The following is a 20272-nucleotide window of genomic DNA, read 5'->3' on the forward strand; positions in this document are numbered from 1 at the left end:
TTTCTAAATACATAACCGCGCATGTATAGCATCATGATTCATTCAAGCCACTGATAGCCTCTTCAACCCTTCACCATGTCCTCTAACCATGCCAGTCTCGATGCCGCTTCTACAGATCGCAAAGCTCGCTTGGCAAAGCTCGCATCTTTGAAGCGCAAGCAACCTGAACCGGTAGCTGAGTCAGAGGCAAACAAAGAGCCAGTAGAAGCGGCGACCAGAATCAACAACAAGACAGATATTTATCTCTCTGGTCGGAATTTCGATGTCCAAACCAGAGGGCCAAAGCTAGGATTTGAGAATGCGCCAACATCGGGTCAGATTACATTGGAAGAACGGGCTGCATCCATAGCCTCGAAAACTGCGGAACAAGCGAAGAAGGACGAGGAGGCTGCCGAGAACGGCATTGACCTGTTCAAGCTACAGCCCAAGAAGCCAAATTGGGACTTGAAGCGCGATCTAGATGAGAAGATGAAGATCTTAAACGTACGCACACAAAATGCGATTGCACGGCTAGTCAGAGAGCGCATAGAGAAGGCTAAGAAAGAGGCTCAGCTCAAGAATAACGATTCTACTGCAGGACAAGACAAGGAAGGAGAGGAGGTGGGAATTGAGGGTAACATCTTGGTTGAAGGCGTACATCTTCGAGAGCGCGAAGAACAGGAAGACAAGCGAAGGGAGCTGGAGATGGAAGAAGAAGACAGCTATCACTGAAGACCGCTATGTATGAGCGATTACTACTGCATCATTACCCAAAGCTTTATCAATTACAGGAGAAAGAGATTAATACTGTCGCCAAAGAATATGCATAGAGGATCGTTGGCACCCTCTTGCTTTGAGAAGCAGATTGATGCCGCACAAAAAGGATAATCCGGAGAAGTTCCGACATCACGAATACTGTCTTTCATAATCCTCGGCGCCGTTAAACGTCCTAGAAGGTCTGGTGTTTTTCGCACCAGCAACCGGGTTGTACAAGGAGATATCATGCCTTGCCAAATAGCGCTGAACCTGAAAAGTTGGTTGCCCATGCGTGTCACCGTCCCACGTTCATCGCTTGGGTTAGCGCAATGCGCTTGCTGTATGGACTCAGGCTTCTCTCCTTTCGCTTTGGTGTTTCTTGTCTAACCCGAGAGTCGCGATCGCCATCCCATTGACCCTTTGCAAAAGGTCTGTTCTCTTGGACACGCTCAATGCGTCGATGGCCTGAGCGGTCTATACCCATCGGTGCTGGAGTCATCGACTTCCGCCCACGTGTCACACGACTTTGATCCACGCTGAGACTTTGACTTCGACTCCTGCTTCGATGACTACCACGACGATCTGCGGTAGGTCGACCTCTCGGCTCAGGGCTCACCGTTCTTCGTCGTCGTCTGCCATTGCCATTCCGGCGTTCATCTATCGAGGACAAGTCGGACCTCGATTCGCTCAATGATGAGCTTGATTTGCGACGCCGCTTTCGATCCCTGGATGGATATCTAGGAAATTCTGCGTACTCTCTTTGCGACGTGACATATCTGTCGTCGCTGTCTCGTCTAGCACGTTTTGGGGAACGTGATCGATCTGTGGATATCGTTGACACCGATTCAGTGGAGCTGGATGAAATCGACCTAGATCTTTTACGAGCGTGAGACATAGATGGAGGAGGACTGGTAGAGGGACGATCCAAGGTTCGACCACGCTGTTCAGCTTTCTTTGCTAGCTGCTCATCCGCGACACCTTCCCTGCTGCCGTCAGCAATCCTTCTCAATAGTGTGGTTTTCACTTAATAGGGAAAGATGCACATAATCTACAGCGAAGTACTGCTATTCAATTCACGTACCTGCGTAATAAGGCGTTCGGAACATCACTTGTAAGCTTCGGAACAAGTGTGGGATTGAGTAATTGCTGCGTTCTCGATGGTCGCGAAACGTAGGGCCTCTCTTGGGTGGTCGCTTTACATTCATAGCTGTAATGCCGTGGGGAAATGTTAGATTTCATCGTCCAAGGCAGATTACTGAAAACGTATCTTTCTTCAGGCACTTTTGACAAACTGTAGTGGCAGAGGCCTTTTGCTGGCCAACCAGCCCGGGTATTGTCCTGTAGCGATTCATCGTGATGACCGACGACGACGTCTCTCCGGTAGAAATGGTTCCTCAAAGGAAATACAATGGAAATATGAAGCCTTATTCACACTCCCCAAACTGATATAAGCGATGTTTGAAGCTGGTCAAGGCCAAAGCTGGTGACTGTAAAGGTATCCAACACGTAAGAGAAGGGTATATGGTCAATTAATTGGTCTCGGTCCTATCTTCGAGATTGCAAATCCAGCTCTTGCCTGGGAATTCATGGTTACCAATGGCATCACAGAAGGAAGGCTTGACTCCTGTAAGCCTCGATCCAGTAAGTAAATTTGGCGGTAATTTTCAACTCGTACTGTGTGTGACCGGAGCTAGATATCAATGCCAAGTCTTCTCACCATCGACTCCACCTTCATGCTCTTACAGTTCTACTAGAGGAGATATTGAGCCGCTCAGGATCTCCGGAGTTGCTACAAGCTGCTGCTGCTTGAATTGACGGATCCCATTGATTGCGCATACCAGCCAGTTAAGAGAACGGTCCGCCGTCATGGCGAACCGTGTTGGCTCACATGTCGTCCCAATCTCAAAGGTACTTACCATAAATCTCTCCATAGGATGATAATGGGTGGGCTTTGCCAACTGTGCAGGCTCGCATGCTCCCCTTCTGTTCGCCCGTTCTGATATAGCTTGACCAGAAATACACGGTCGGCAGCACAGGCATCTGGGAAACGATCCGCAGGATATTTGCTATTGATCCCAATCGAAGCAGCGGCATACCCCTCAATCCTCAATACCGTAACCCACCTCCAGGCGCTTTAGACCCGAAAGGCTACGACGATCCAGTCACACTTCCCTCAGCGGATATCGCTGACAATCCATACTGGAAACGAGACGTGCGACGGAGTTATCCGAGGATCAGCGCAGTCACTCAGGGGGATGTCGTTGGCCTGCTAAGTGTAGGCAGTGCCGCAAATCCGAGCCCGAAGCTGTTGGCTGGAGCAGAGGGCTCGAAGCAACTGGTGGCGGCGAAGAAGGATGGAGAAGAGAAAGGGTTGGCAACGTTCTTTCAGCAGCAGAAAGCCGTGGGAAGTGTGCTGGGAGAAGATGGTATGCCGCCATTCCCAACACCGGGAGGGGGGACCCAGCACAGCAAGAGGTATGAGCTGGAAGAGGAACAGAGCTATGAAAATCAGTGAGTCACCGGCACAGAAGCCATTGTGGATTAGACGGTACTGACTCCTCTACAGATATCCGTGTAGGAGCTTCTCGTAGGGAATGGTATGAGGCTTCGCGCGTTGATAGACATTCTCCTGCAGTTCAGAGGTGTCCTGATGTCACACCTATTGCCTAGGCAGTCATCATGTATATAGTTCAAACGATTCCAAATGACTTCATCTAGCAATTTCCTTGGCTGGGGTCTCTTGTCTATGTCTATCTGTTGCTGCTATGCTAGCGGACGATCCCCGACATCCTGTTCTAACCCTACCTTTCCTGTCTGGTTCTTCATCACCCAGCAGCTTCTCCCTCGATCTCCTCTCTTCTCCGTGCTGCCTCTTCTCCGACCGCTTTCTCCGCCTTCTTTCGCTGTCTCTCTGCAAACACCTCTCGAGCTTTAAGAATCCTGTCAACGATCTCGCCTGCATTGACTTGCTCAAAACCATGTGGCTGCACTTGTTTGAAAATTCCCATGTCCTTGGCGTCAAGATATGGGTCATATGTCAAAGGCATGAAAGTGGTCGGGCCATGGTAAACTGCCGAAACCTGGCCGAATGGGATGTTCTGGAGAAATGCCTTATTTGGGCTGAATGGAGCCGAGAAGATGACTGCTGACACGTACTTGCACTGTAATACGCAAAGGCCACGCTCGTAGATGTTCATGATCGGATAGTTTAGACCCTTCCAATAATTGATGACACTGTCATCGTGCACTCCAGCCACAATATAAGCCGCGCCATTCTCACTTTCGTTCACCTGACGTAGGAATTCGATGTGTCCGGAAGAAAAGAGATCAAACCCGCCGTCCACATAGACGATACGTTGTCCAGGCAATGGGCCGACACCTTGTACCATCCTGGTGAATGAGCCTTTTTCAGATTGTCCACCAACAACTTTGGCCGAAGAAGATCCTAGCCACGTCCAGACTTCTGGGCCAGGCTGGAGACCACTCTCATCTGTAGCGTAATCCCGGATTCGCTGCAGCATTGTGGAACCAGTCGCAACCTTCTCTTCGTCGGTCTCTGACCCCTCTCTTCCTTCAAGGACATCGGTCAAAGACCTGATGAAATGAGTTCTAGTACACAGCAGCATCCTACCCACCAAATCAGTGGTTGAGATGCCTGGTGTACGCTTGACAACCAGAAACCGTCCAGCAGCTTTCACAAACCTGTAGCAGTCCCCGCCGTTGCTATCAGAAGTGATATCGTCTCCATGGACAACATACCAGCATCCATAATGTGAGATCCAGGGTAGAGACGTGACATAAGGAGCGTAGGGAACAGATAGAGTAGACCACCGACAAGCATCCACTGCCGCTACCCTTGATGTAGATCAGCACGAAGTGATCATGGTTCACCGGACCCCGGGGCCACGGACCGTTCTTGCAAGGTCATGACGGTTGGTCCTTTGTTCTCGAGGATGTCCTCATCGGAATGAATACCAACCAAGAGTTCTTTGCCCAGGCGTCGGGCTTGAAGCATGGCTCCAGCATGACCTACCTGTATCAGCTTCTCCCTGAGTTGCGCTTTCTATGGCTGAGTGTTCACCATGATGGCTGAAGTCGAAACATCCGTCAATCCATATGCGGTCTTTACTGATGGGTTGATCTTCCTGAGGAGGAACTGGCCAGTGTCCAGGCTTTGGGGCCCCTTCTTCATTGACTGAATCCATATTTTGTCTCTTTATACTGTAGATCCGTTGGAGACGAATGTAATAAGGCGTACTTTGTGATTAAGAAACGGATATCATTTGCTGTGATGATAGATAGGTGCTGTCTATCTCCCACGTCAGCCAGTTCTGCCACGATGCTGACTAAAGTTGATGACTGAAGACGCCCCGTCTGTTGTCCCCTTGTCGCCAATCCCCTGCTGGATCCCTAACTATTCTGTCTGACAGGGTCACCCATCCCACGCCAAAATCATCTAAAGGTCACATGTTCTGGATGGGACTGCAGCGTCCCGCGGCGCAAATTCACACCGAGTGTGCGTCTTGGATGCACGGCGCAAGGGGCTGAAGGCTGGAGGCTGAAGATGGAAGACTTGTTCATATCTACTATGAGTAGGGATGCGGTTTCCAGCGCCTCCCGAAGCATTAAGGATGGCAGCACCTCGGGAGGATTGCTGTCCAAAGCGTCCAACTCCCTACGGCGCTCACCAAGCAAGAAGCACAAATATCAATCGAATCCTCTCCCTTCCCTGGATCAGATCTTCCACGAAACGCACAAGCCAGGATCATCCGAGCCTCACCCTCTTCCGCAGAAAAGGCCGGATGTCTACCGCACACAGACAGCACCCTTGGCTCTCCAGACAAACAAGCCGTCCTTGAAAGAGGGCAAGATACCTCAGCCGGCTGTCGAAGGAACTATGCTCGTCACGTCGTATACAAGCAGTCATAGGAGAGAAACCCCCCCTCATTTGAGCAAAAGCGCGATAGCAGGGCCTCAGAACGGCGAGCATGTGCACATCTCAGGTAGCGCAGGAGATGCTTTACCTCCTGCGCCCGCACATGTAGCAGGAAACCAGAACTCAGACATACTATACCAGCATATTTACGACATGGCGAGCAAGAGGATCTCTACCCTGGATTACTTCCGAAAAGCGTACGCTCCACTCTCTCATCATACTGCTTTCGTAGCACTTGTTCCGCGCTGACCTTCGTGACCTTCTTCCAGCCATGAAGGCCGTGTCTTCTGGTTTAACACAGTCCACTTCTCCCGAACAGACCTCTCCAAATGGCCCAACTTCACCGCCGCTAAGCTATCTCGGCGTGCAACAAACTACCTGCTCCTTGGCCTCTCCATTCCTCCAATCCTCGATGTACATTCACAGAACAACTCAGCAGCATCCGCGGCAGCCAATGCAACGGCAGCATACGATTTTCTTAAAGCTCTAAATTCCCTTCTTGGAGAATTCGAGTCATATCAACAGATTCATCCTCCAGATGGTAGCACAGCATCGACCTTGAGTCGAGCCCGCATCCCACACATGTTCAAACGAGCCACTCACGCCACAACCAGCAGAACCCGACGAACCTCCTCTAGTGCCGGACCAGAAATCGGTCTCCCTCTCCAGCAAAGCTCTGCCTCACATTCCTCAGACCCCCAACGCCATCACCACCATCACCATAGCAGCAACTCCAGCACTGGCACCACCGTAGACAGCAACAACAACAACACAATCACAGCCCTCCATCCCAACCTCTCTAGCACAAACCTGTCCCTCACCGCTCCCTCTTCCTCCCAACCAACCCCCACCACAACAACCAACTCAACCAATACCGCACCCTCCAACCCTCCAACCACCAGCAGCACATTCCCCTCCTTCCCAACCCCTACAGCCAACCCCTCGACCCTGGACCTGAACCTCCCCAACTCGACATTAACAGCCTCCGAAGGACCCTACACCCACCTCCTCACGCCCCCCCTCCCCTTCGCCCCGGATTTCTACACCGTCTTCGCCACCCTCTGCGACGTCCTGATCGACGCCTACCAGCGCATCCTCGGGCTGATCAACAGTCCCGCCGTGTGTGTGCACGGCACCGCACAGGGCCTCGGCGAGATGTTCGCCAAAGCCGATGCGAGGTTACGGAAGGTTATCGTCGGGGGTGTGGTCCGGGATTTTGAGGGGGGCGCGAGGGAGAGCGGGAAGAGGGAGGTGCTGGGTGTGCAGAGGGTCGTTTTGGGCGGGTTGATGGGTTGATGGGGTTGGATTCTTGAGATGATGATGAGGTTCAAGAAAGGGGGAAAAAAAGACCATGGGTTCAGCAAGTTGGAGTTGTGCATGCATATGGGAAGTTTGAAGACTATCCGCTTCCTGTCCTCAACCCCAGCACTCCTTGGTGGCTACTAGTACTGGATGGCGCCCGTGCGTTGCATAGCGTGTGTGATGTCTCGGTCTTTGACTCGGCGGATAGATGTCAGAACAAATTAACGAATCGAATCGACGCTTACCAGAGCCTCGACTGGCTCGCCCATCAATAGGCTGGCGTGGACGTGGATTGAGATCGGTCGGGTAACGTTAGCTCTGGATGGGACTGGAGCTGGAAAGGGCCAGAACAGAGCAAGATAGCTAGGTCAAGCCACGTCAAGCCTGGTCGAAAATTCACCCCACTGATAACTGCCTCTTTGACGGCCTCCGGTCCTGCTGTTCCTGACAAGTCAGAGATGTGGTGGTGACGTTGAGGGATGATCCCTGTGTAACTTGATACTGTGTACGATATTATATTGGGGATGATCGAGTCAGATAGTTGCTGTGTACAATACTATGTATGAAAAAAGTAGCAGCTTGATTGACGAACGCGTCATCTGATACAAGTCTTAAGAGGATCAAATGTGAGACAAGGTTTGATAGTTTGATGTATTCTATTTGGTCTGATCTAATGTTGTACAGATAGACGCAGGTATATTGGGTATCTCTAGTTATAACGACTCTCGTTCCAGCTTTACTTTCCGGCTAGATGTATCTATCTGTGGGCCAGATGACAGGACTTGTGCGCTATGCCGACCGAATGTGCTCTATCGGATTTGGGTATGGAGGCGTAGTAAAACGCCGGAGTTCGATGATGCTGATGAAAAGCGAACGGTTGATGCGATACTATGCAATGGTGGATCTCTTTTTCCTCATCTTTTGAACGCCAAACGCTATGCGGGTAAGAAAGGATGCGAGTTTTTGGAATCGTTGCTGGTATGAGTCGTCAGGATGTGAAAGGAGGAGCAATGATTTGGAACGGTGGAGGATTTGGCGTCAATTGCATATCTCTTCATGCAACCATCTGCTGCTGCTGCCTCAACTCTAGTTCCCGTTGTTCTCCAAACACTCTCCTGCTCATCTCCAGCACGGCCTCGAATCCTTCTCGTCCTCTCTTCGCGTTCTCTCGAAATCTCTCCACACTCGCCTCTTCAATCTTCGCCTTGACTTTTTGCCACCCCCCACAGAGCGCTGTGATCTTAGCATCTTGACTGAAATCCGTCTTCCTTAATGGGTCCGTTTTGCTAGGTTGGTAGGTCACCGTTTCTCTAACACTCAGGACATTACTCCATGTCAGATTCGTGGAGCACATTGTGACTTTCTTGCTGGCTGGATCCACATATGATACCTCGTAGACGTGCGACGTGGTACCGCCGCCCAGTAATGAGACTACCCACTGCGGTGCATTTTGCTGGCAGGTGATCAGACGCTCTGTTCGGAGGATACCGGTGTCGGGTTCAATGCGGCGAGAGAGGGTGTCGACCGCCATTACGTGAGGTGATTTGTCGTTCCAAGGGCAGTATTTCCGCCAGTTGGCAGTGGACACCTCTTCCCATGAGTAGTCGAATGTACAATCTGAGGCGAATACTTTCATTATAGTAGATACGGAGACGGAATTAGAACGGTAGAGGGTGATGAGCTGAAGGATCACAATTTGTGGTCGAGTGTTGGTTTTAACAATCGTCGATTAAGCAGGAATCAAGGACAACTGATGGCTGTTTGATAGTTGTAGCCGCGTCAAATATCTAAAGGTCTGTCAAAACAGTTGACGGGATGCGTGATGTGATGGAAATGATATCGTGAATTCTGTGTGGCAGTGTGTGCAGCAAGTTGTGAAAGTTTTAAAGCTATTATTGAAGAGTCTGGACTGCAGCAAAATTTTCGTCTGAGAAGGATTCCCAAGTCCGATTGGACCCGATAACCACAAAAGGAATAGTAGATGACCGCACCCAGGCCGATCATTATTCCGTCATTCGCCAGACTTCGATTTCTCCTTGCATCTCCGGGGAAGGTGGAGCCCAGCTGCCCATTTTTCATGCCACTGGACTCGATCCAGTCTCCATCGCCTCCTTGGACTACTCTTTCCTTCCGTCGCAAAAGTGGAGCAATGATGCAAACGGTCACACGATTAATATGGCACGGGCACTTGCAAGCATGGAGCCTGTAATCTATCATTATAGGGCCTATATGCCATATTAGAACGATGATGGTTCGTGAACTTGGGCATTGAACGATCATGGGCGAACCGTGCTCTGCCAAGTGAATTACCTTCTCGAAGAAAAGGAATGGCTACTTCGTGAGTAGAGAGATATGCTGCTCAACAAACTTAGGACGGGATTGTGCTACTAGTATTTGACCTGGCGGGCACCTTGGCCACAAAGAGCATATCACCTTACCTTGAGGCTACGAGTACTACTTACTACTCACGATTTGGCAGCATGACCAGTCCCTTCCACTTACTTATAGCAAGGGTTCGAGTCTTGCACGTTCGGACTTTCACCAGTAAACCCCATCGAGGTGAGGATGGCATAGGTTTTGCGATACGTGACATACTGAGATTCGGGACGAGTCTTCATGATAAAGACTACTAGAATAAAGAGCCATGCACGTGTAGACAAGATAAATAATGGTTGATGCTAGCTTACTGAGCTGTGATACTTGGGGTACCAAGTTCCTATGCTGATGGTCCCAGCTGCACATGCTGATCGATCTTTTCCGCCGAGTCTGCCACCTCGGCCGCTGTGTTGGCCGTCTGAACTTGCTCTGAAGTGCCTTGTTCATGCAACTGCTGCTTCGGCGCCTGTTCAATCTTAGCTGCCTCACTTGTGGACACTGCAGCCGCTTGTCCGTTCAGGGAGGCCTTTTCTGCATCTGCCGATGCCACTCCATTCTCCGCCATTTGTTGGGGAGCTGCCTCTGCAGCGAAAGTCGTCTGGTCTCCCTTCGGCAAGACGGCCATCACAACGTCGACAGTTCGCTGTGGACCACCTTGTTCCCAGGCGGTAATTTTGCCGGTCTTGTCGATGACGATTACGCCACGGCTCGTGCCTTTGGGCGACTTCTTCAAACCGATAGCAGAAATGAGCTTAGCGGAAGGATCGCATAGCAGCGGATAAGGAAGCGATTGTTTAGTTGCAAATGTGGTGTTCGATTTTGGTGAGTCAGTGCTTAGGCCGTAGACTGAGAGGCCCGACTCAGTCAAAGTAGAATAGTTGTCACGGAAGAGACAAGCTTGCGTTGTGCCTGTTGCGCGCAGCTTGGACGTTAGAAATGACTAGGTTTGGGTACAGAAAACCGTCTTGAGATTGTCGCTGCTGCTGAGAGAAGAAATGTGCTCTTCGACATAAGTACCACCATCCATCAACAAGAAAGCTGCAGAGATAGTATTTCGAGGCAAGGCTGTAATATCACAAACAAACCAGTAGGTGCACAATACTCCTGCAAAAGCATGTAGCAGATTAAACCCGATTACAACATCGTCGATCATCAAGACGGAGTGCAGCTCCTCAGAGGCTGCAATACCAGACCGTTGGATCAGATGAGAACGAGACATCAACAGCAACGTGGCCGTATCATGTCTGTAAAGATGAGGAGCGAAATAACAACAAGAGATAATACTCACAACCAGGTGTTGAAGCTTTAGGATACGTAAACAAAACAAGGCCTGCCTTGCTGTCCTCGAGAAGTTTCTTCAGATTGGTCTTCTCGCCGGTATGAGTCTCGACCTCGCCGCCAAATCCATCAAGAGGAATGGTGTCGCCAACTGCCAGTTTCTCAATTCCGTTTGTCGCTTTGGCTGGCGCATCAAGAACTGCCTCTTTGGCTTTGTCGACAGCCTTTTTGATAGGGTTGGAGTTCTTTTTGGCGGTAGGGGGCGGTGCGGGCTCGGCAGCAGCTTTGCGCTTCCGGAGCTCAACCATGGTTGCAGCAAAGCAACAATTGAAGGAGGATTTTAGAGAATGCTAGCAGAAATGCAAATGGAAACGAGTGTAGCGAGTGCCCTTACTAGAGTAACATGCAGCAAGACGGCTTGTGTAGATGAGAGCGATAAGCAGATTTCGATATAAAGATGGGGTTGATCAGGGTCGAGGGATGTCGTCGAGACAAGCTGTGATCTCCACCTGCAGCGTTATTGCCCGATTCCTTGATTTGGTAAGACCATTCCTGACTGGGCACAGCTGATTTGATGGGGGGTGGGCACTACGATCTGACGCAAGTGCATTGTGATTGAGCATCAATACTCCGTAGCCTCTCTTCGGCGTGTCAATCGAGATTGCCCACCCGCCCCTCGCTTTGATGCGCGGAGCTGTTTGAGCCCCCCAATCGGGTAAGTTATTAGCCATCAAGCATTACTGACCTTAATACGGAGTACAGAGTACTCTGTACTACAAGCACGAGTATTCTGTACCGCCAACCCTCCATAAGTTCAACTGAGACTAAGATCATTTGCATGGTTGAAAATAGTTCCCTGCCACCATCCAGAAGCCACCACTTGCTTCATAAAAGACAGACCGGCGGGTGGGAGCTGTTCGGGTGCACCATACGGAGTACTCCGTAGAGCCCAGGCTATTAAATGGGATGCTTGCTTGGCGAGAAGCTGTTTATGTAAAAGGAGGTTGGGTCATGCAATGCAGGCAGTGGTTTGACGTTGGTGCCAAGCCTTCTCTGCCCTAAATGCCCCCTAAATCCAAGTTTAGCATCAATCTGAATTGATGCCTAAGGCTGAACCTTTGGTCATGCAGGTAGCGGTGGTGCTTGTAGGCATTTGACATGAGAGCAATCACCTCTGGTACGACTGCCTTGTACGGAAATGTGCGACGTAATAAGAGCTACAAAAACAACGGAAACTTATCCAATCTCCCTGACCACATATCAGACAGCGCACGTCATTTTCTCTATCTATCCAACGACCTGGACGTCACCAATTAGGTATGCAACGCGATGCGCACGCCTAATAACTCCCATCTCCTTATGCAAAATCTTGATCCTGTGGAGGAGGGCTTCGATCTCCAGGCCGTGCAGCAAGAGCCGGCGGCGGCCTCCACGCTGCAGCAGGACGAGGGATATTGCCCATTATTCCTGCTCCTTCACGTTGTCGCCTCGGCGGAGTCTGACCTTGCCTCTCCCTTGGCGGCATTCTGACTCCCTGAGTGTTGCTATGCATCTTCTGGTCTTCATACGCGGGGCCTTCAGCTGCACCGACTACCGCAGTTGGGTCACGCTGGATCTTTTGCGGCCCCATCATCTTCAACCTTTGAATTTCGGCTGTTGCCCTGACAAGCATACGTTTCGTGGCCGCCAGCTCCTCTTCTGTACGGATGGATTTAGGACGCCATTCACAATTCGTTCCATCGCAGTACCGTGCCCCAGAATGAGCGGAAGGTGGCATCCGGCCATTGGATATGTTCCTGGGATCCAAAGCCCTTAGCCGAGACTGTGGTGAATTGAACTTGCGTGGCGGTGGTTTAGCCATGGAGCCACGGGGTAAATTATCTTCGCCATTTGAACTGTTCTTGGGATTCAAGGCCTTAAGTCGAGACGGTGATGTGTTTGGCTGCCGTCGTGGTGGTGTTTCAGGCATTAAACCATCGGAGAACTCAATTTCATGATGTGGATCACTATTCTCCTTGGACCGTGACTGAGCTGGCCGCGCCATTGGCATTCTTCGCTTCTCTGGATTCGCACTTCCGGCTGTGGGGCCTGGCCGTTGAGGTAACACATCTGCACCACGAGGCCTCCCATTGTCATCATGACTCAGCGACGGGGTTCTCCCTGCGGGTGTTCTTCGTCCCTCAGGGTTCGAACTTCCAGCTGCTGGTGGCGAAAGAGCAGTGGAGCGTTCTGATAGATTGACATCACCGCTTGACTTGCTGTTGTCCTGATGCGGGACCTGGGCAGTTCTTGGTGGCGGCGGACTTCTTCGTTTCTCGGAGCTCAGGCTCCCGGCTGCTGGCATTCTGTGCTCTTCACGAGTAGTAGGAGAAGACATTATAGAGAATGAGCTTAACGTTGAGCCGGAATTAAAGAAAAGACTCAGTAGGGAGGTTGTTTGGTTTGCAGCTCAAGGTAGCGCGATGGATGTAATTCAGTATGAACGGTACCGCAAGGAGAAACGAATAGAAAAGGATTATCAACACGGTGAGTAGCAGAAAAAAAGCAACTTGAGGAAAGAGATGCTCTTTTGAACTATGAATAACCTTGCACAGGGCCCTACCTGAAGCACGCTTGTGTCGTGGGTTCAGATGGCCACACCTGTAGTTGCGTTGTATTCACCAAATTAGGTGACACAATGCCTCAAGATCCTGTTGGAGCGCTGCTCGGTCATGTACCTCTTACACGTTTCATGTTCGAGTTGCAGGTCATTTGTAGTGTTGGCTGTGTGCTTGCCGGTATCATGGGGCCAAATGTCGCAGGAGACTTGTCTGACTTAAGTATCATCCGTGTGGCTGGGACGATCTGCCTTGGTGCTGTCTTTGGTGAATAGCTTGACAAGAAGTCGAAATCGCAAGCGCAAGAGCTCTGAAGTGCAAAAACCTTTTATATTGAATTTTTGTGATCATTTACCAGAAATCTTGAGGCGTCTGTCTCTCAACACCAGATGGCATTTTGCACCAGTTGATGTTCTCGCCTGAAACAGCTACTGATAGGGACCCCTGGAGGCAATACTCTGAGGCACTCCCGTGGCGGTACACGAAACATCTTTCGTGAAGCAGTAAAAAATTTTCTGCATTTACTGGCAGTCCTAAGGTAATTGTGCAACTCAGCAGTCTCAAGCGTCCGGCGGTTAATCATCCGCACCCATTTTCTTAAACTTTTTCAAGCACTCAAGTAACTGCACAGCTTCAAAAAAAATTTGTGCTCAATTGATAGTTTTAACCATGTGCACCTCAAGCTGTATAGTATTAATCCAAAACTGCCTTATCTGCACAGTTCGCTGCGAGGATTCAAAATATGCAAAAGTGTCATAGTACTGCATTTGTCATGTCTTCACTCTGCTTTTGTTCCTCAAGTGTTATAACAATAAGTCCAGAAAATCTACCGCTCAGCGGCCAAAGTCATAATAACCACGACAGTTGGTCAGATAACTTTCGGATGTTCCTGTATAGACTGACAGTTCATACACATTTCATGCGCGAGAGGTATGTATCTAGTACATTTACTTAGGGTTGATTAGGTATAAACCGAGAGCCCGATAGCTGAGTTGCTGGGGACTTGGCTTTAACCGTGGCTCCTGCCAATCTAGCCACAATTGGGCTCATCCACTACACTAGAACATCTCCGCAGTCCCCGTCGTCATTGGAGCTAATTACTGAATTTCTTTTGCGGCCAAATGTCTCCGATCTACAGGCACACCTACTATACTCGATACTCGTGATGAACGGGACCGTTTATGATGATGATGATGACGACAACAGATCATCTGTCGTCCAGAATCAGGCAAGCAAAAGAAAGGGAGAAGATAGCAGTGGAAACCACACCCGCGCGAAGCGGAATCGTTACATCTCCATTGCATGGTAAGTTTGATGCCACCTGACCATAGACATTCTGGCTCACTTTGCTCATAAGCAATGAATGCAAAAGACGAAAGATAAAGTGCAACGGCAACCAGCCCTGCCAACGATGCGGCAATTTGTCCTTGGAGTGCATTTATGCTCCGAATTGCTGTTCGACCAGTCTCAAAGATTCCACGTAAGTTACGTCGGGAGCGGAGAAGGCTTCTTCTGCTAACACTGGATAGTGAGTTCCAAGATATGAGGATGCATATCGCATCTTTACAGCAACAAGTCGATATGCTATTTGCCAACCTCAATTCGCTTCGACAGCACCCAAATACTTCTAACTGTAGCCACGAGACAACATACCCTACCAGCGAAAACCAAGTGTTACCGACAAGCGGACAACTATCCTCGATTTCTTCGCCTCACCGACAGCGGAGAAGCGTCCCGCGGTTTCATGGACCCACCAGCTCCGCATACGGGTTTGACGTTGCAAATTCAACGTTACAAACCATGGGAATCACCCAAGGATCGGCAATTGATGAGGCTGGTATGCTCGATGACAGAACAGCAACAGCTTCGCCTCTTGGCCTCGTCTCTCCCCATACTTCCAAAGATCCGCTCTGGTCGATAAGTCGGAAAGAGGCGGTAAGACTTTGCAGAGTCTACGAGGAGGAGATTGGCATAATGTACCCAATTTTTGATATCGAGGCTTTGATAGAGCATGTTAACAGGCTGTGGACTTTTCTTGAGGCCGCATTGAAATCTGGGATCGGAAACATGCCGGGGGCTGACACCATAGATGACGACGAAACTAACCTGCTAAAGATGATACTGGCGGCTGCGTTGGTTGTGGAAGGCAACGGACAAAGCGATCTTGGTCTGAAGATTTTTGATTCGTTGAAGCCTGCATTGACCGCGAGGTTCTGGGGTCCGACGGACACAAAGGGACTATCGTTGCTATGCGTTGCTGTAAGAGTCTCTGGGTCCTTATGGACCGAAATACTCCAGTCCGGGCTGATTCAATATCTAGGCCATGTATTATTTCAACAGAGGTGACGAAGGTCAAGCGTGGCGCCTTATCGGTGTTGCTGCTCGTTCATGCATTGAGATGGGGCTTCATCGCAGGGAATCATTGTTGAAGTCCTTCAATAACGAAGCGGAGTATGTTTCTGCAACAAAGCTCTTTTGGATTGTCTACGCACTTGATCGACGATGGAGCTTCGGAATGGGCATGCCTTTCGCTCTTCAGGATGCGGATATTGACCCAAGCCTACCAGAGCCTGTGAGTCGTTGCACGTCACTGATTGACCTTTAACTTACACATTCTATCCTAGGATGGTTCCAGCCCCTATCTGCAACAGATCACGAAATACAACCATATCGCCTCCAAGATCTGGTACTATAATATTTCGCATGAAACCGGCCCTAATGCCAGGGGTGATGATATTGGGTTCCTCGACTATCAACTATTACAATGGTACAAAGACGTTCCAGAGAGCTTGCAATTCAATCGAAGCGAGATGGCCAGCGAGGAAGCAATCCCGAATCGTGGCCGCCGGCGATTGCGGTTACTGCTATATCTGCGTGCAAACCAGGCAAGGATATCGATTTATCGGCCGATCTTGAATTCCGCAACCAGCATCATAGAAAATCTCCGCAATGCAAGGACTGTTGTCGACGTGGCCAAGGACACAATATTAGTGTTGACCCGAATTAATCAGACCACTGATATCTACCGTACTCAGCAGGTATGCTACAATTATTTCTTAGTGCAATCGCTTGCAGTCATCTTTCTGGCGGTAGCTCATGCACCTGCCGAATTTGCTGGAGGAACTCGTGACGAGTTTTATGCTGCCCTGGATCTTGTCAAAGGCTTCAGTACGAAGTCATATATCTCGAAAAAGTTATGGCAGACCATTAGAGGCCTAAGGGAGGTAGGTGAGAAAATCGGCCTACTCGCTAGGAACGGTCACTCTGCATCAGACCAGGAAGGGGAGGTTGCAGACGCTCATTCGAATGCTGCCGTAGCAATGGCTGGTCTTGCTGGGCATCCCATGGAGGAACTTGCAATGCTCAATAGTGGCCTAAGGAATACCGCTTCGGAGCTTGGTGCCAGTCCACTGGATGGCCAACAACTCACCAACGAGTTGACGAATCTGTTCGAATTGGCGGGGGGATATCCCAACTTCATGGGCTCTTCGGCGAACGGAGATATACTCAATGGTTATGCTGGTACAAACAGTGAAAGTCAGGCAGGGGCAGAAGGGATGAGCAGCGTCTTTGGGAACGAACAAGAATTCTCCAGGATCATGGGCGAGCTTTTCTGATTCTGTTCGATACGCCCTACTTGTAACATGCGGTCTGACATGTGTGCCTCGAGCACCTATTTACTCGCGATAGTGGACCAATCGTGTAGAGCGAAAGTAGGCAATCTCAATGAAAGATATACTGCGTGTGAGTCGAGGTGACTGGTTGTACTTACTGTAGGAGGTTCCTCCGAGGCCCGCAGCTATGCAATTAATACTTTTTCTCGGGAGCACTCAAGAGGGGCTGTGTATGAGAGCGCTTTTCATTCTCACCCACCGGGCAGGCGAGGATCTCGAAACTAAAAGTATCCTGCATTGCTTGTCAAGACAACGCAGGCAAAAGCCATTACGAAGCGTGCGCAACTTTCCGCACAGATTAAATCACTGGTGCCTTGAATTCCTAGGGGCATCTATCAGTGTGTACGCCTTCGACATTCGTCTTGACCCGCAGATTCTCTGCCGCTTCTTCGTTGAACTAAGTCCTGCGATTATGTCTTGCTGCGCGAAACCGCCTTGACCCTACTCTAGACATCCGAAGAGTATGACCTCCTTCAAACCGCCGCCGCAAACTGTGGATCAGGCTGGGCGAAGACCATATTACGTACCCAACTCTCCGAATCTACTTCTTTTGGCGCAACTGAATACAACTTTGGAACCACAAAGCATTGAGACTTCTGGAATTCGACACACCTAAGACGTGCACTGAATTTTCGGTGTCTGCAGGGGAAGAGAAGAGCGCTCCACTGCTGGACACGCTGTTATTTAAACGATATCTCACCAGCGCCCACAGGCCCTGCAAGGCCAAAGCTGGACTCCACTTCAGCTTCCGCAGATAATCTCTTTTCCGCATCACCGACTTCCTCGGCAGAAATGTCAGTCACATCTTCACAATCGCCGGAGAGCTGGATCTCATCCTTCTGCTCGCTGATAGGGCATGAATATTTTGCAGAGGTCAGTGAAGACTTCATAGAGGACGACTTCAACCTGACGGGCCTACAATCCCAAGTCCCTATGTATAAAGATGCTCTAGAGATGATCTTGGACGTCGAGCCATCAGAAACAGGCAGCTCTGCCATATCAGACGAGGAGGAAGAGGAGGAAGACGACGGGTTACTGGGCGAAGAACAGGATGAGCTAGGGCGACGACGGACAAGCCACGAAACAAGAAGACATATGAGAGCCGGAAGCGATGCCTCAGTGATAGAATCTTCTGCTGAGCTTCTCTACGGCCTAATACATGCCCGCTTCATCACTTCTCGGCCCGGCATACAACAGATGCTTGAAAAGTACGAACTCGGCCATTTCGGCCACTGCCCCCGTGTCTTCTGCAGCGGCGTAAAGGTCCTCCCAGTCGGCCGAACCGACACCCCCGGCCAAGAAACAGTCAAGCTCTTCTGCCCTGGATGCCTCGATGTCTACACGCCTCCCAACAGCAGGTTCCAAGCCGTGGACGGCGCCTTCTTCGGCACAACCTTCGGCTGTCTATTCTTTATGACATTTCCCGACCTTGACCTCAGCCCGCGATCATTGCGGCACAGAACGGCAGAAGAGGACTCATCAGCCATCACCACTCAGCAGAACAACTCAGACACCATCGTCACAGCATCGCGATCCAGTTCATTAACCTTACCATCCGCCCCCGGAATGCCACCAACATCGCAGATTTACCCAACGCGCAAAGAAGAGCCTATCATCCTACCCGAACAACCCGCCGTGATTAACGGAATGGCGACCTCGAATGTGGCGCCGGGTCTAGGAAAGGGCAAGATCTACGAGCCTCGCATCTATGGGTTCCGGGTCTCGGAAAGGGCGAGGGGTGGACCGAGAATGAGATGGTTGAGGAGTAAACCGCTGGATATCAATGAGATCGATGAGAGTAGGATATGGCATGCCAAGTATGGAGGGGACCCGGATGGCGATCCTGTGGCGCCGGTCGATGAGACAGCAGGGGAAGGAAATGGCGATGGCGATGGCGATGGCGAGGATGCGGTCATGGCGAGTGTGACTGGTCAGAGTCAACAGACAGAAGGAGTTAGTGTGCCGGCGGGACAGGGACAGGGACAGCAGGGTGCAGCTGCAGCGACGACGGTGGCTGGGAGGCGGAAAGCTCCTATGCGGAGGAGTAAAGGGAGGGGGAGAATGGGGGAGGGTCTGGATGGCGGCGGAATTGGTGGTGGTTGAGTTTATATTCTTTTACTTTGCCTTTTGATTGAATGAATCATAGAATGGGGCGGGATAGTTGGAACGACTGCGTACGTACGTGCTATGCGTAACGCAGAGATCGAGATCAAAAAACGAAGTGAGCGGGCTGGTCTCTACATACGAAGCAGATTGATATGACGCATGAGTCTCGGTCTCGGGTATCCGTGCTCTATCTTTTCTTACTTTTCTTGATGGGTGATCTTGTCATATGCTTCTGTGGCCCCCCCGAATGAACTTTTGCAGAGCCTGCTCTTTCCGTCAATTACTAGATCATACTCTTGGTCTAAGATGTGATGAGAGAGTTTCGCTGCGAGCATAGGGGAGAGTGGGCATTGATGGTTGAGAGGAAGAGGATGGTTTGCGGCACATAGCCCACCTACTGCAAGACAGGATGTGGTATCGTCAATGGGGGTTCAAAGGTCCCTTGAGGTCTCAGACTGTGCTTTCGAAGGACAAGGTCTCTCTTGCTGTGGTCAGGTTGCTAGCAGCGAATTCGAAAGTGACTGATGACGAAGGAGGGGGGGAGGCCTGATGATCTCGACATGTTCTAGTCTTCTTTGTCAGCCCTGCTTGGACACGAAACATTGTCTCTTCTCCGTGAAGGCTCTTACACCTGGTGCTGATTCGTTTCATGTTCTGCTCGTCAGTGTTTACGCTAAGGTTTTCAGAAAACACAGCGAGAAGATGAGGGAGAATGCTAAACTCTCGGGTCAGCTCGGCTGAGATCAAGCTTCTATGCGAAGTAGTTATGGCTTACTATCAATGATTAGGGATGTCTTATCTGGTCCCACGCGGAAGTGGTTGTGTTGTTTCATTCATACCTTGTTGAGTCTGCTAGGTAGCTGGCTGACTGGCTCTCCTATCCCGGAGAATTTAAATGTCAGTGGGGTATGTGGCTGAACGATCATGTTGATGACTATCCATGCTGAATCGGTAATGGGACTGAACCATCAACGATACTTGGCAAGCTACAGCTGGTAAAACGTAGACATGCAGACGAAAGCCACGGAACAGCCGCGGACCTGAGCAGGAGACGCGAGATGAGCGGCCCGTCATCTTCGATTCTCCCTGACATGGTACTGGAGTATTCGAGTACCGGCATCGTAGCTACTACTGGTGTCCAACCTTTCAGACCAGCCACAACTACAAGTGTTTGGGGCGCAGTCAAACGGCGGCTATACATTAGCGTCCAGCTAAGGGAATCCTAAGATCCGAGATAGCGCTGATGCACAATCTTAAGCTCGTTTTAG

The 20272-nt window shown here is 50.3% G+C and overlaps 9 protein-coding genes across 9 annotated transcripts; 5 read left to right on the plus strand and 4 right to left on the minus strand.

Moving 5' to 3' along the window:
- Positions 1 to 75: 75 nt before the first annotated feature.
- Positions 76 to 711, plus strand: EPUS_01408 (uncharacterized protein; the record flags this gene model as incomplete). Its single annotated transcript, XM_007788351.1, has 1 exon — positions 76 to 711. One exon carries the CDS (start codon positions 76 to 78, stop codon positions 709 to 711), a length of 636 nt encoding a protein of 211 aa, XP_007786541.1.
- Positions 712 to 2601: 1890 nt separating this feature from the next.
- Positions 2602 to 3326, plus strand: EPUS_01409 (uncharacterized protein; the record flags this gene model as incomplete). The annotated part of the gene is made up of 3 exons (XM_007788352.1): positions 2602 to 2643; positions 2741 to 3246; positions 3302 to 3326. 3 exons carry the CDS (start codon positions 2602 to 2604, stop codon positions 3324 to 3326), a joined length of 573 nt encoding a protein of 190 aa, XP_007786542.1.
- Positions 3327 to 3560: 234 nt separating this feature from the next.
- EPUS_01410 (uncharacterized protein) lies at positions 3561 to 4940 on the minus strand (the record flags this gene model as incomplete). The annotated part of the gene is made up of 3 exons (XM_007788353.1): positions 3561 to 4590; positions 4647 to 4764; positions 4817 to 4940. The coding sequence occupies 3 exons, from the start codon at positions 4938 to 4940 to the stop codon at positions 3561 to 3563; spliced, it is 1272 nt and encodes a 423-aa protein (XP_007786543.1).
- Positions 4941 to 5323: 383 nt separating this feature from the next.
- Positions 5324 to 6967, plus strand: EPUS_01411 (uncharacterized protein; the record flags this gene model as incomplete). Its single annotated transcript, XM_007788354.1, has 2 exons — positions 5324 to 5868; positions 5941 to 6967. 2 exons carry the CDS (start codon positions 5324 to 5326, stop codon positions 6965 to 6967), a joined length of 1572 nt encoding a protein of 523 aa, XP_007786544.1.
- Positions 6968 to 8027: 1060 nt separating this feature from the next.
- Positions 8028 to 8609, minus strand: EPUS_01412 (uncharacterized protein; the record flags this gene model as incomplete). The annotated part of the gene is made up of 1 exon (XM_007788355.1): positions 8028 to 8609. One exon carries the CDS (start codon positions 8607 to 8609, stop codon positions 8028 to 8030), a length of 582 nt encoding a protein of 193 aa, XP_007786545.1.
- A 1080-nt stretch (positions 8610 to 9689) lies between these two features.
- Positions 9690 to 10935, minus strand: EPUS_01413 (uncharacterized protein; the record flags this gene model as incomplete). The annotated part of the gene is made up of 2 exons (XM_007788356.1): positions 9690 to 10258; positions 10638 to 10935. 2 exons carry the CDS (start codon positions 10933 to 10935, stop codon positions 9690 to 9692), a joined length of 867 nt encoding a protein of 288 aa, XP_007786546.1.
- Positions 10936 to 11984: 1049 nt separating this feature from the next.
- EPUS_01414 (uncharacterized protein) lies at positions 11985 to 12971 on the minus strand (the record flags this gene model as incomplete). Its single annotated transcript, XM_007788357.1, has 1 exon — positions 11985 to 12971. One exon carries the CDS (start codon positions 12969 to 12971, stop codon positions 11985 to 11987), a length of 987 nt encoding a protein of 328 aa, XP_007786547.1.
- A 1418-nt stretch (positions 12972 to 14389) lies between these two features.
- Positions 14390 to 16841, plus strand: EPUS_01415 (uncharacterized protein; the record flags this gene model as incomplete). Its single annotated transcript, XM_007788358.1, has 5 exons — positions 14390 to 14529; positions 14690 to 14704; positions 14754 to 15483; positions 15545 to 15796; positions 15849 to 16841. The coding sequence occupies 5 exons, from the start codon at positions 14390 to 14392 to the stop codon at positions 16839 to 16841; spliced, it is 2130 nt and encodes a 709-aa protein (XP_007786548.1).
- Positions 16842 to 17690: 849 nt separating this feature from the next.
- On the plus strand, positions 17691 to 19001 carry EPUS_01416 (uncharacterized protein; the record flags this gene model as incomplete). Its single annotated transcript, XM_007788359.1, has 1 exon — positions 17691 to 19001. One exon carries the CDS (start codon positions 17691 to 17693, stop codon positions 18999 to 19001), a length of 1311 nt encoding a protein of 436 aa, XP_007786549.1.
- Positions 19002 to 20272: the final 1271 nt, after the last annotated feature.

Source organism: Endocarpon pusillum, assembly GCF_000464535.1.
Source record: "Endocarpon pusillum Z07020 unplaced genomic scaffold C716229, whole genome shotgun sequence".
Classification (NCBI taxonomy): Eukaryota; Fungi; Ascomycota; class Eurotiomycetes; order Verrucariales; family Verrucariaceae; genus Endocarpon; species Endocarpon pusillum.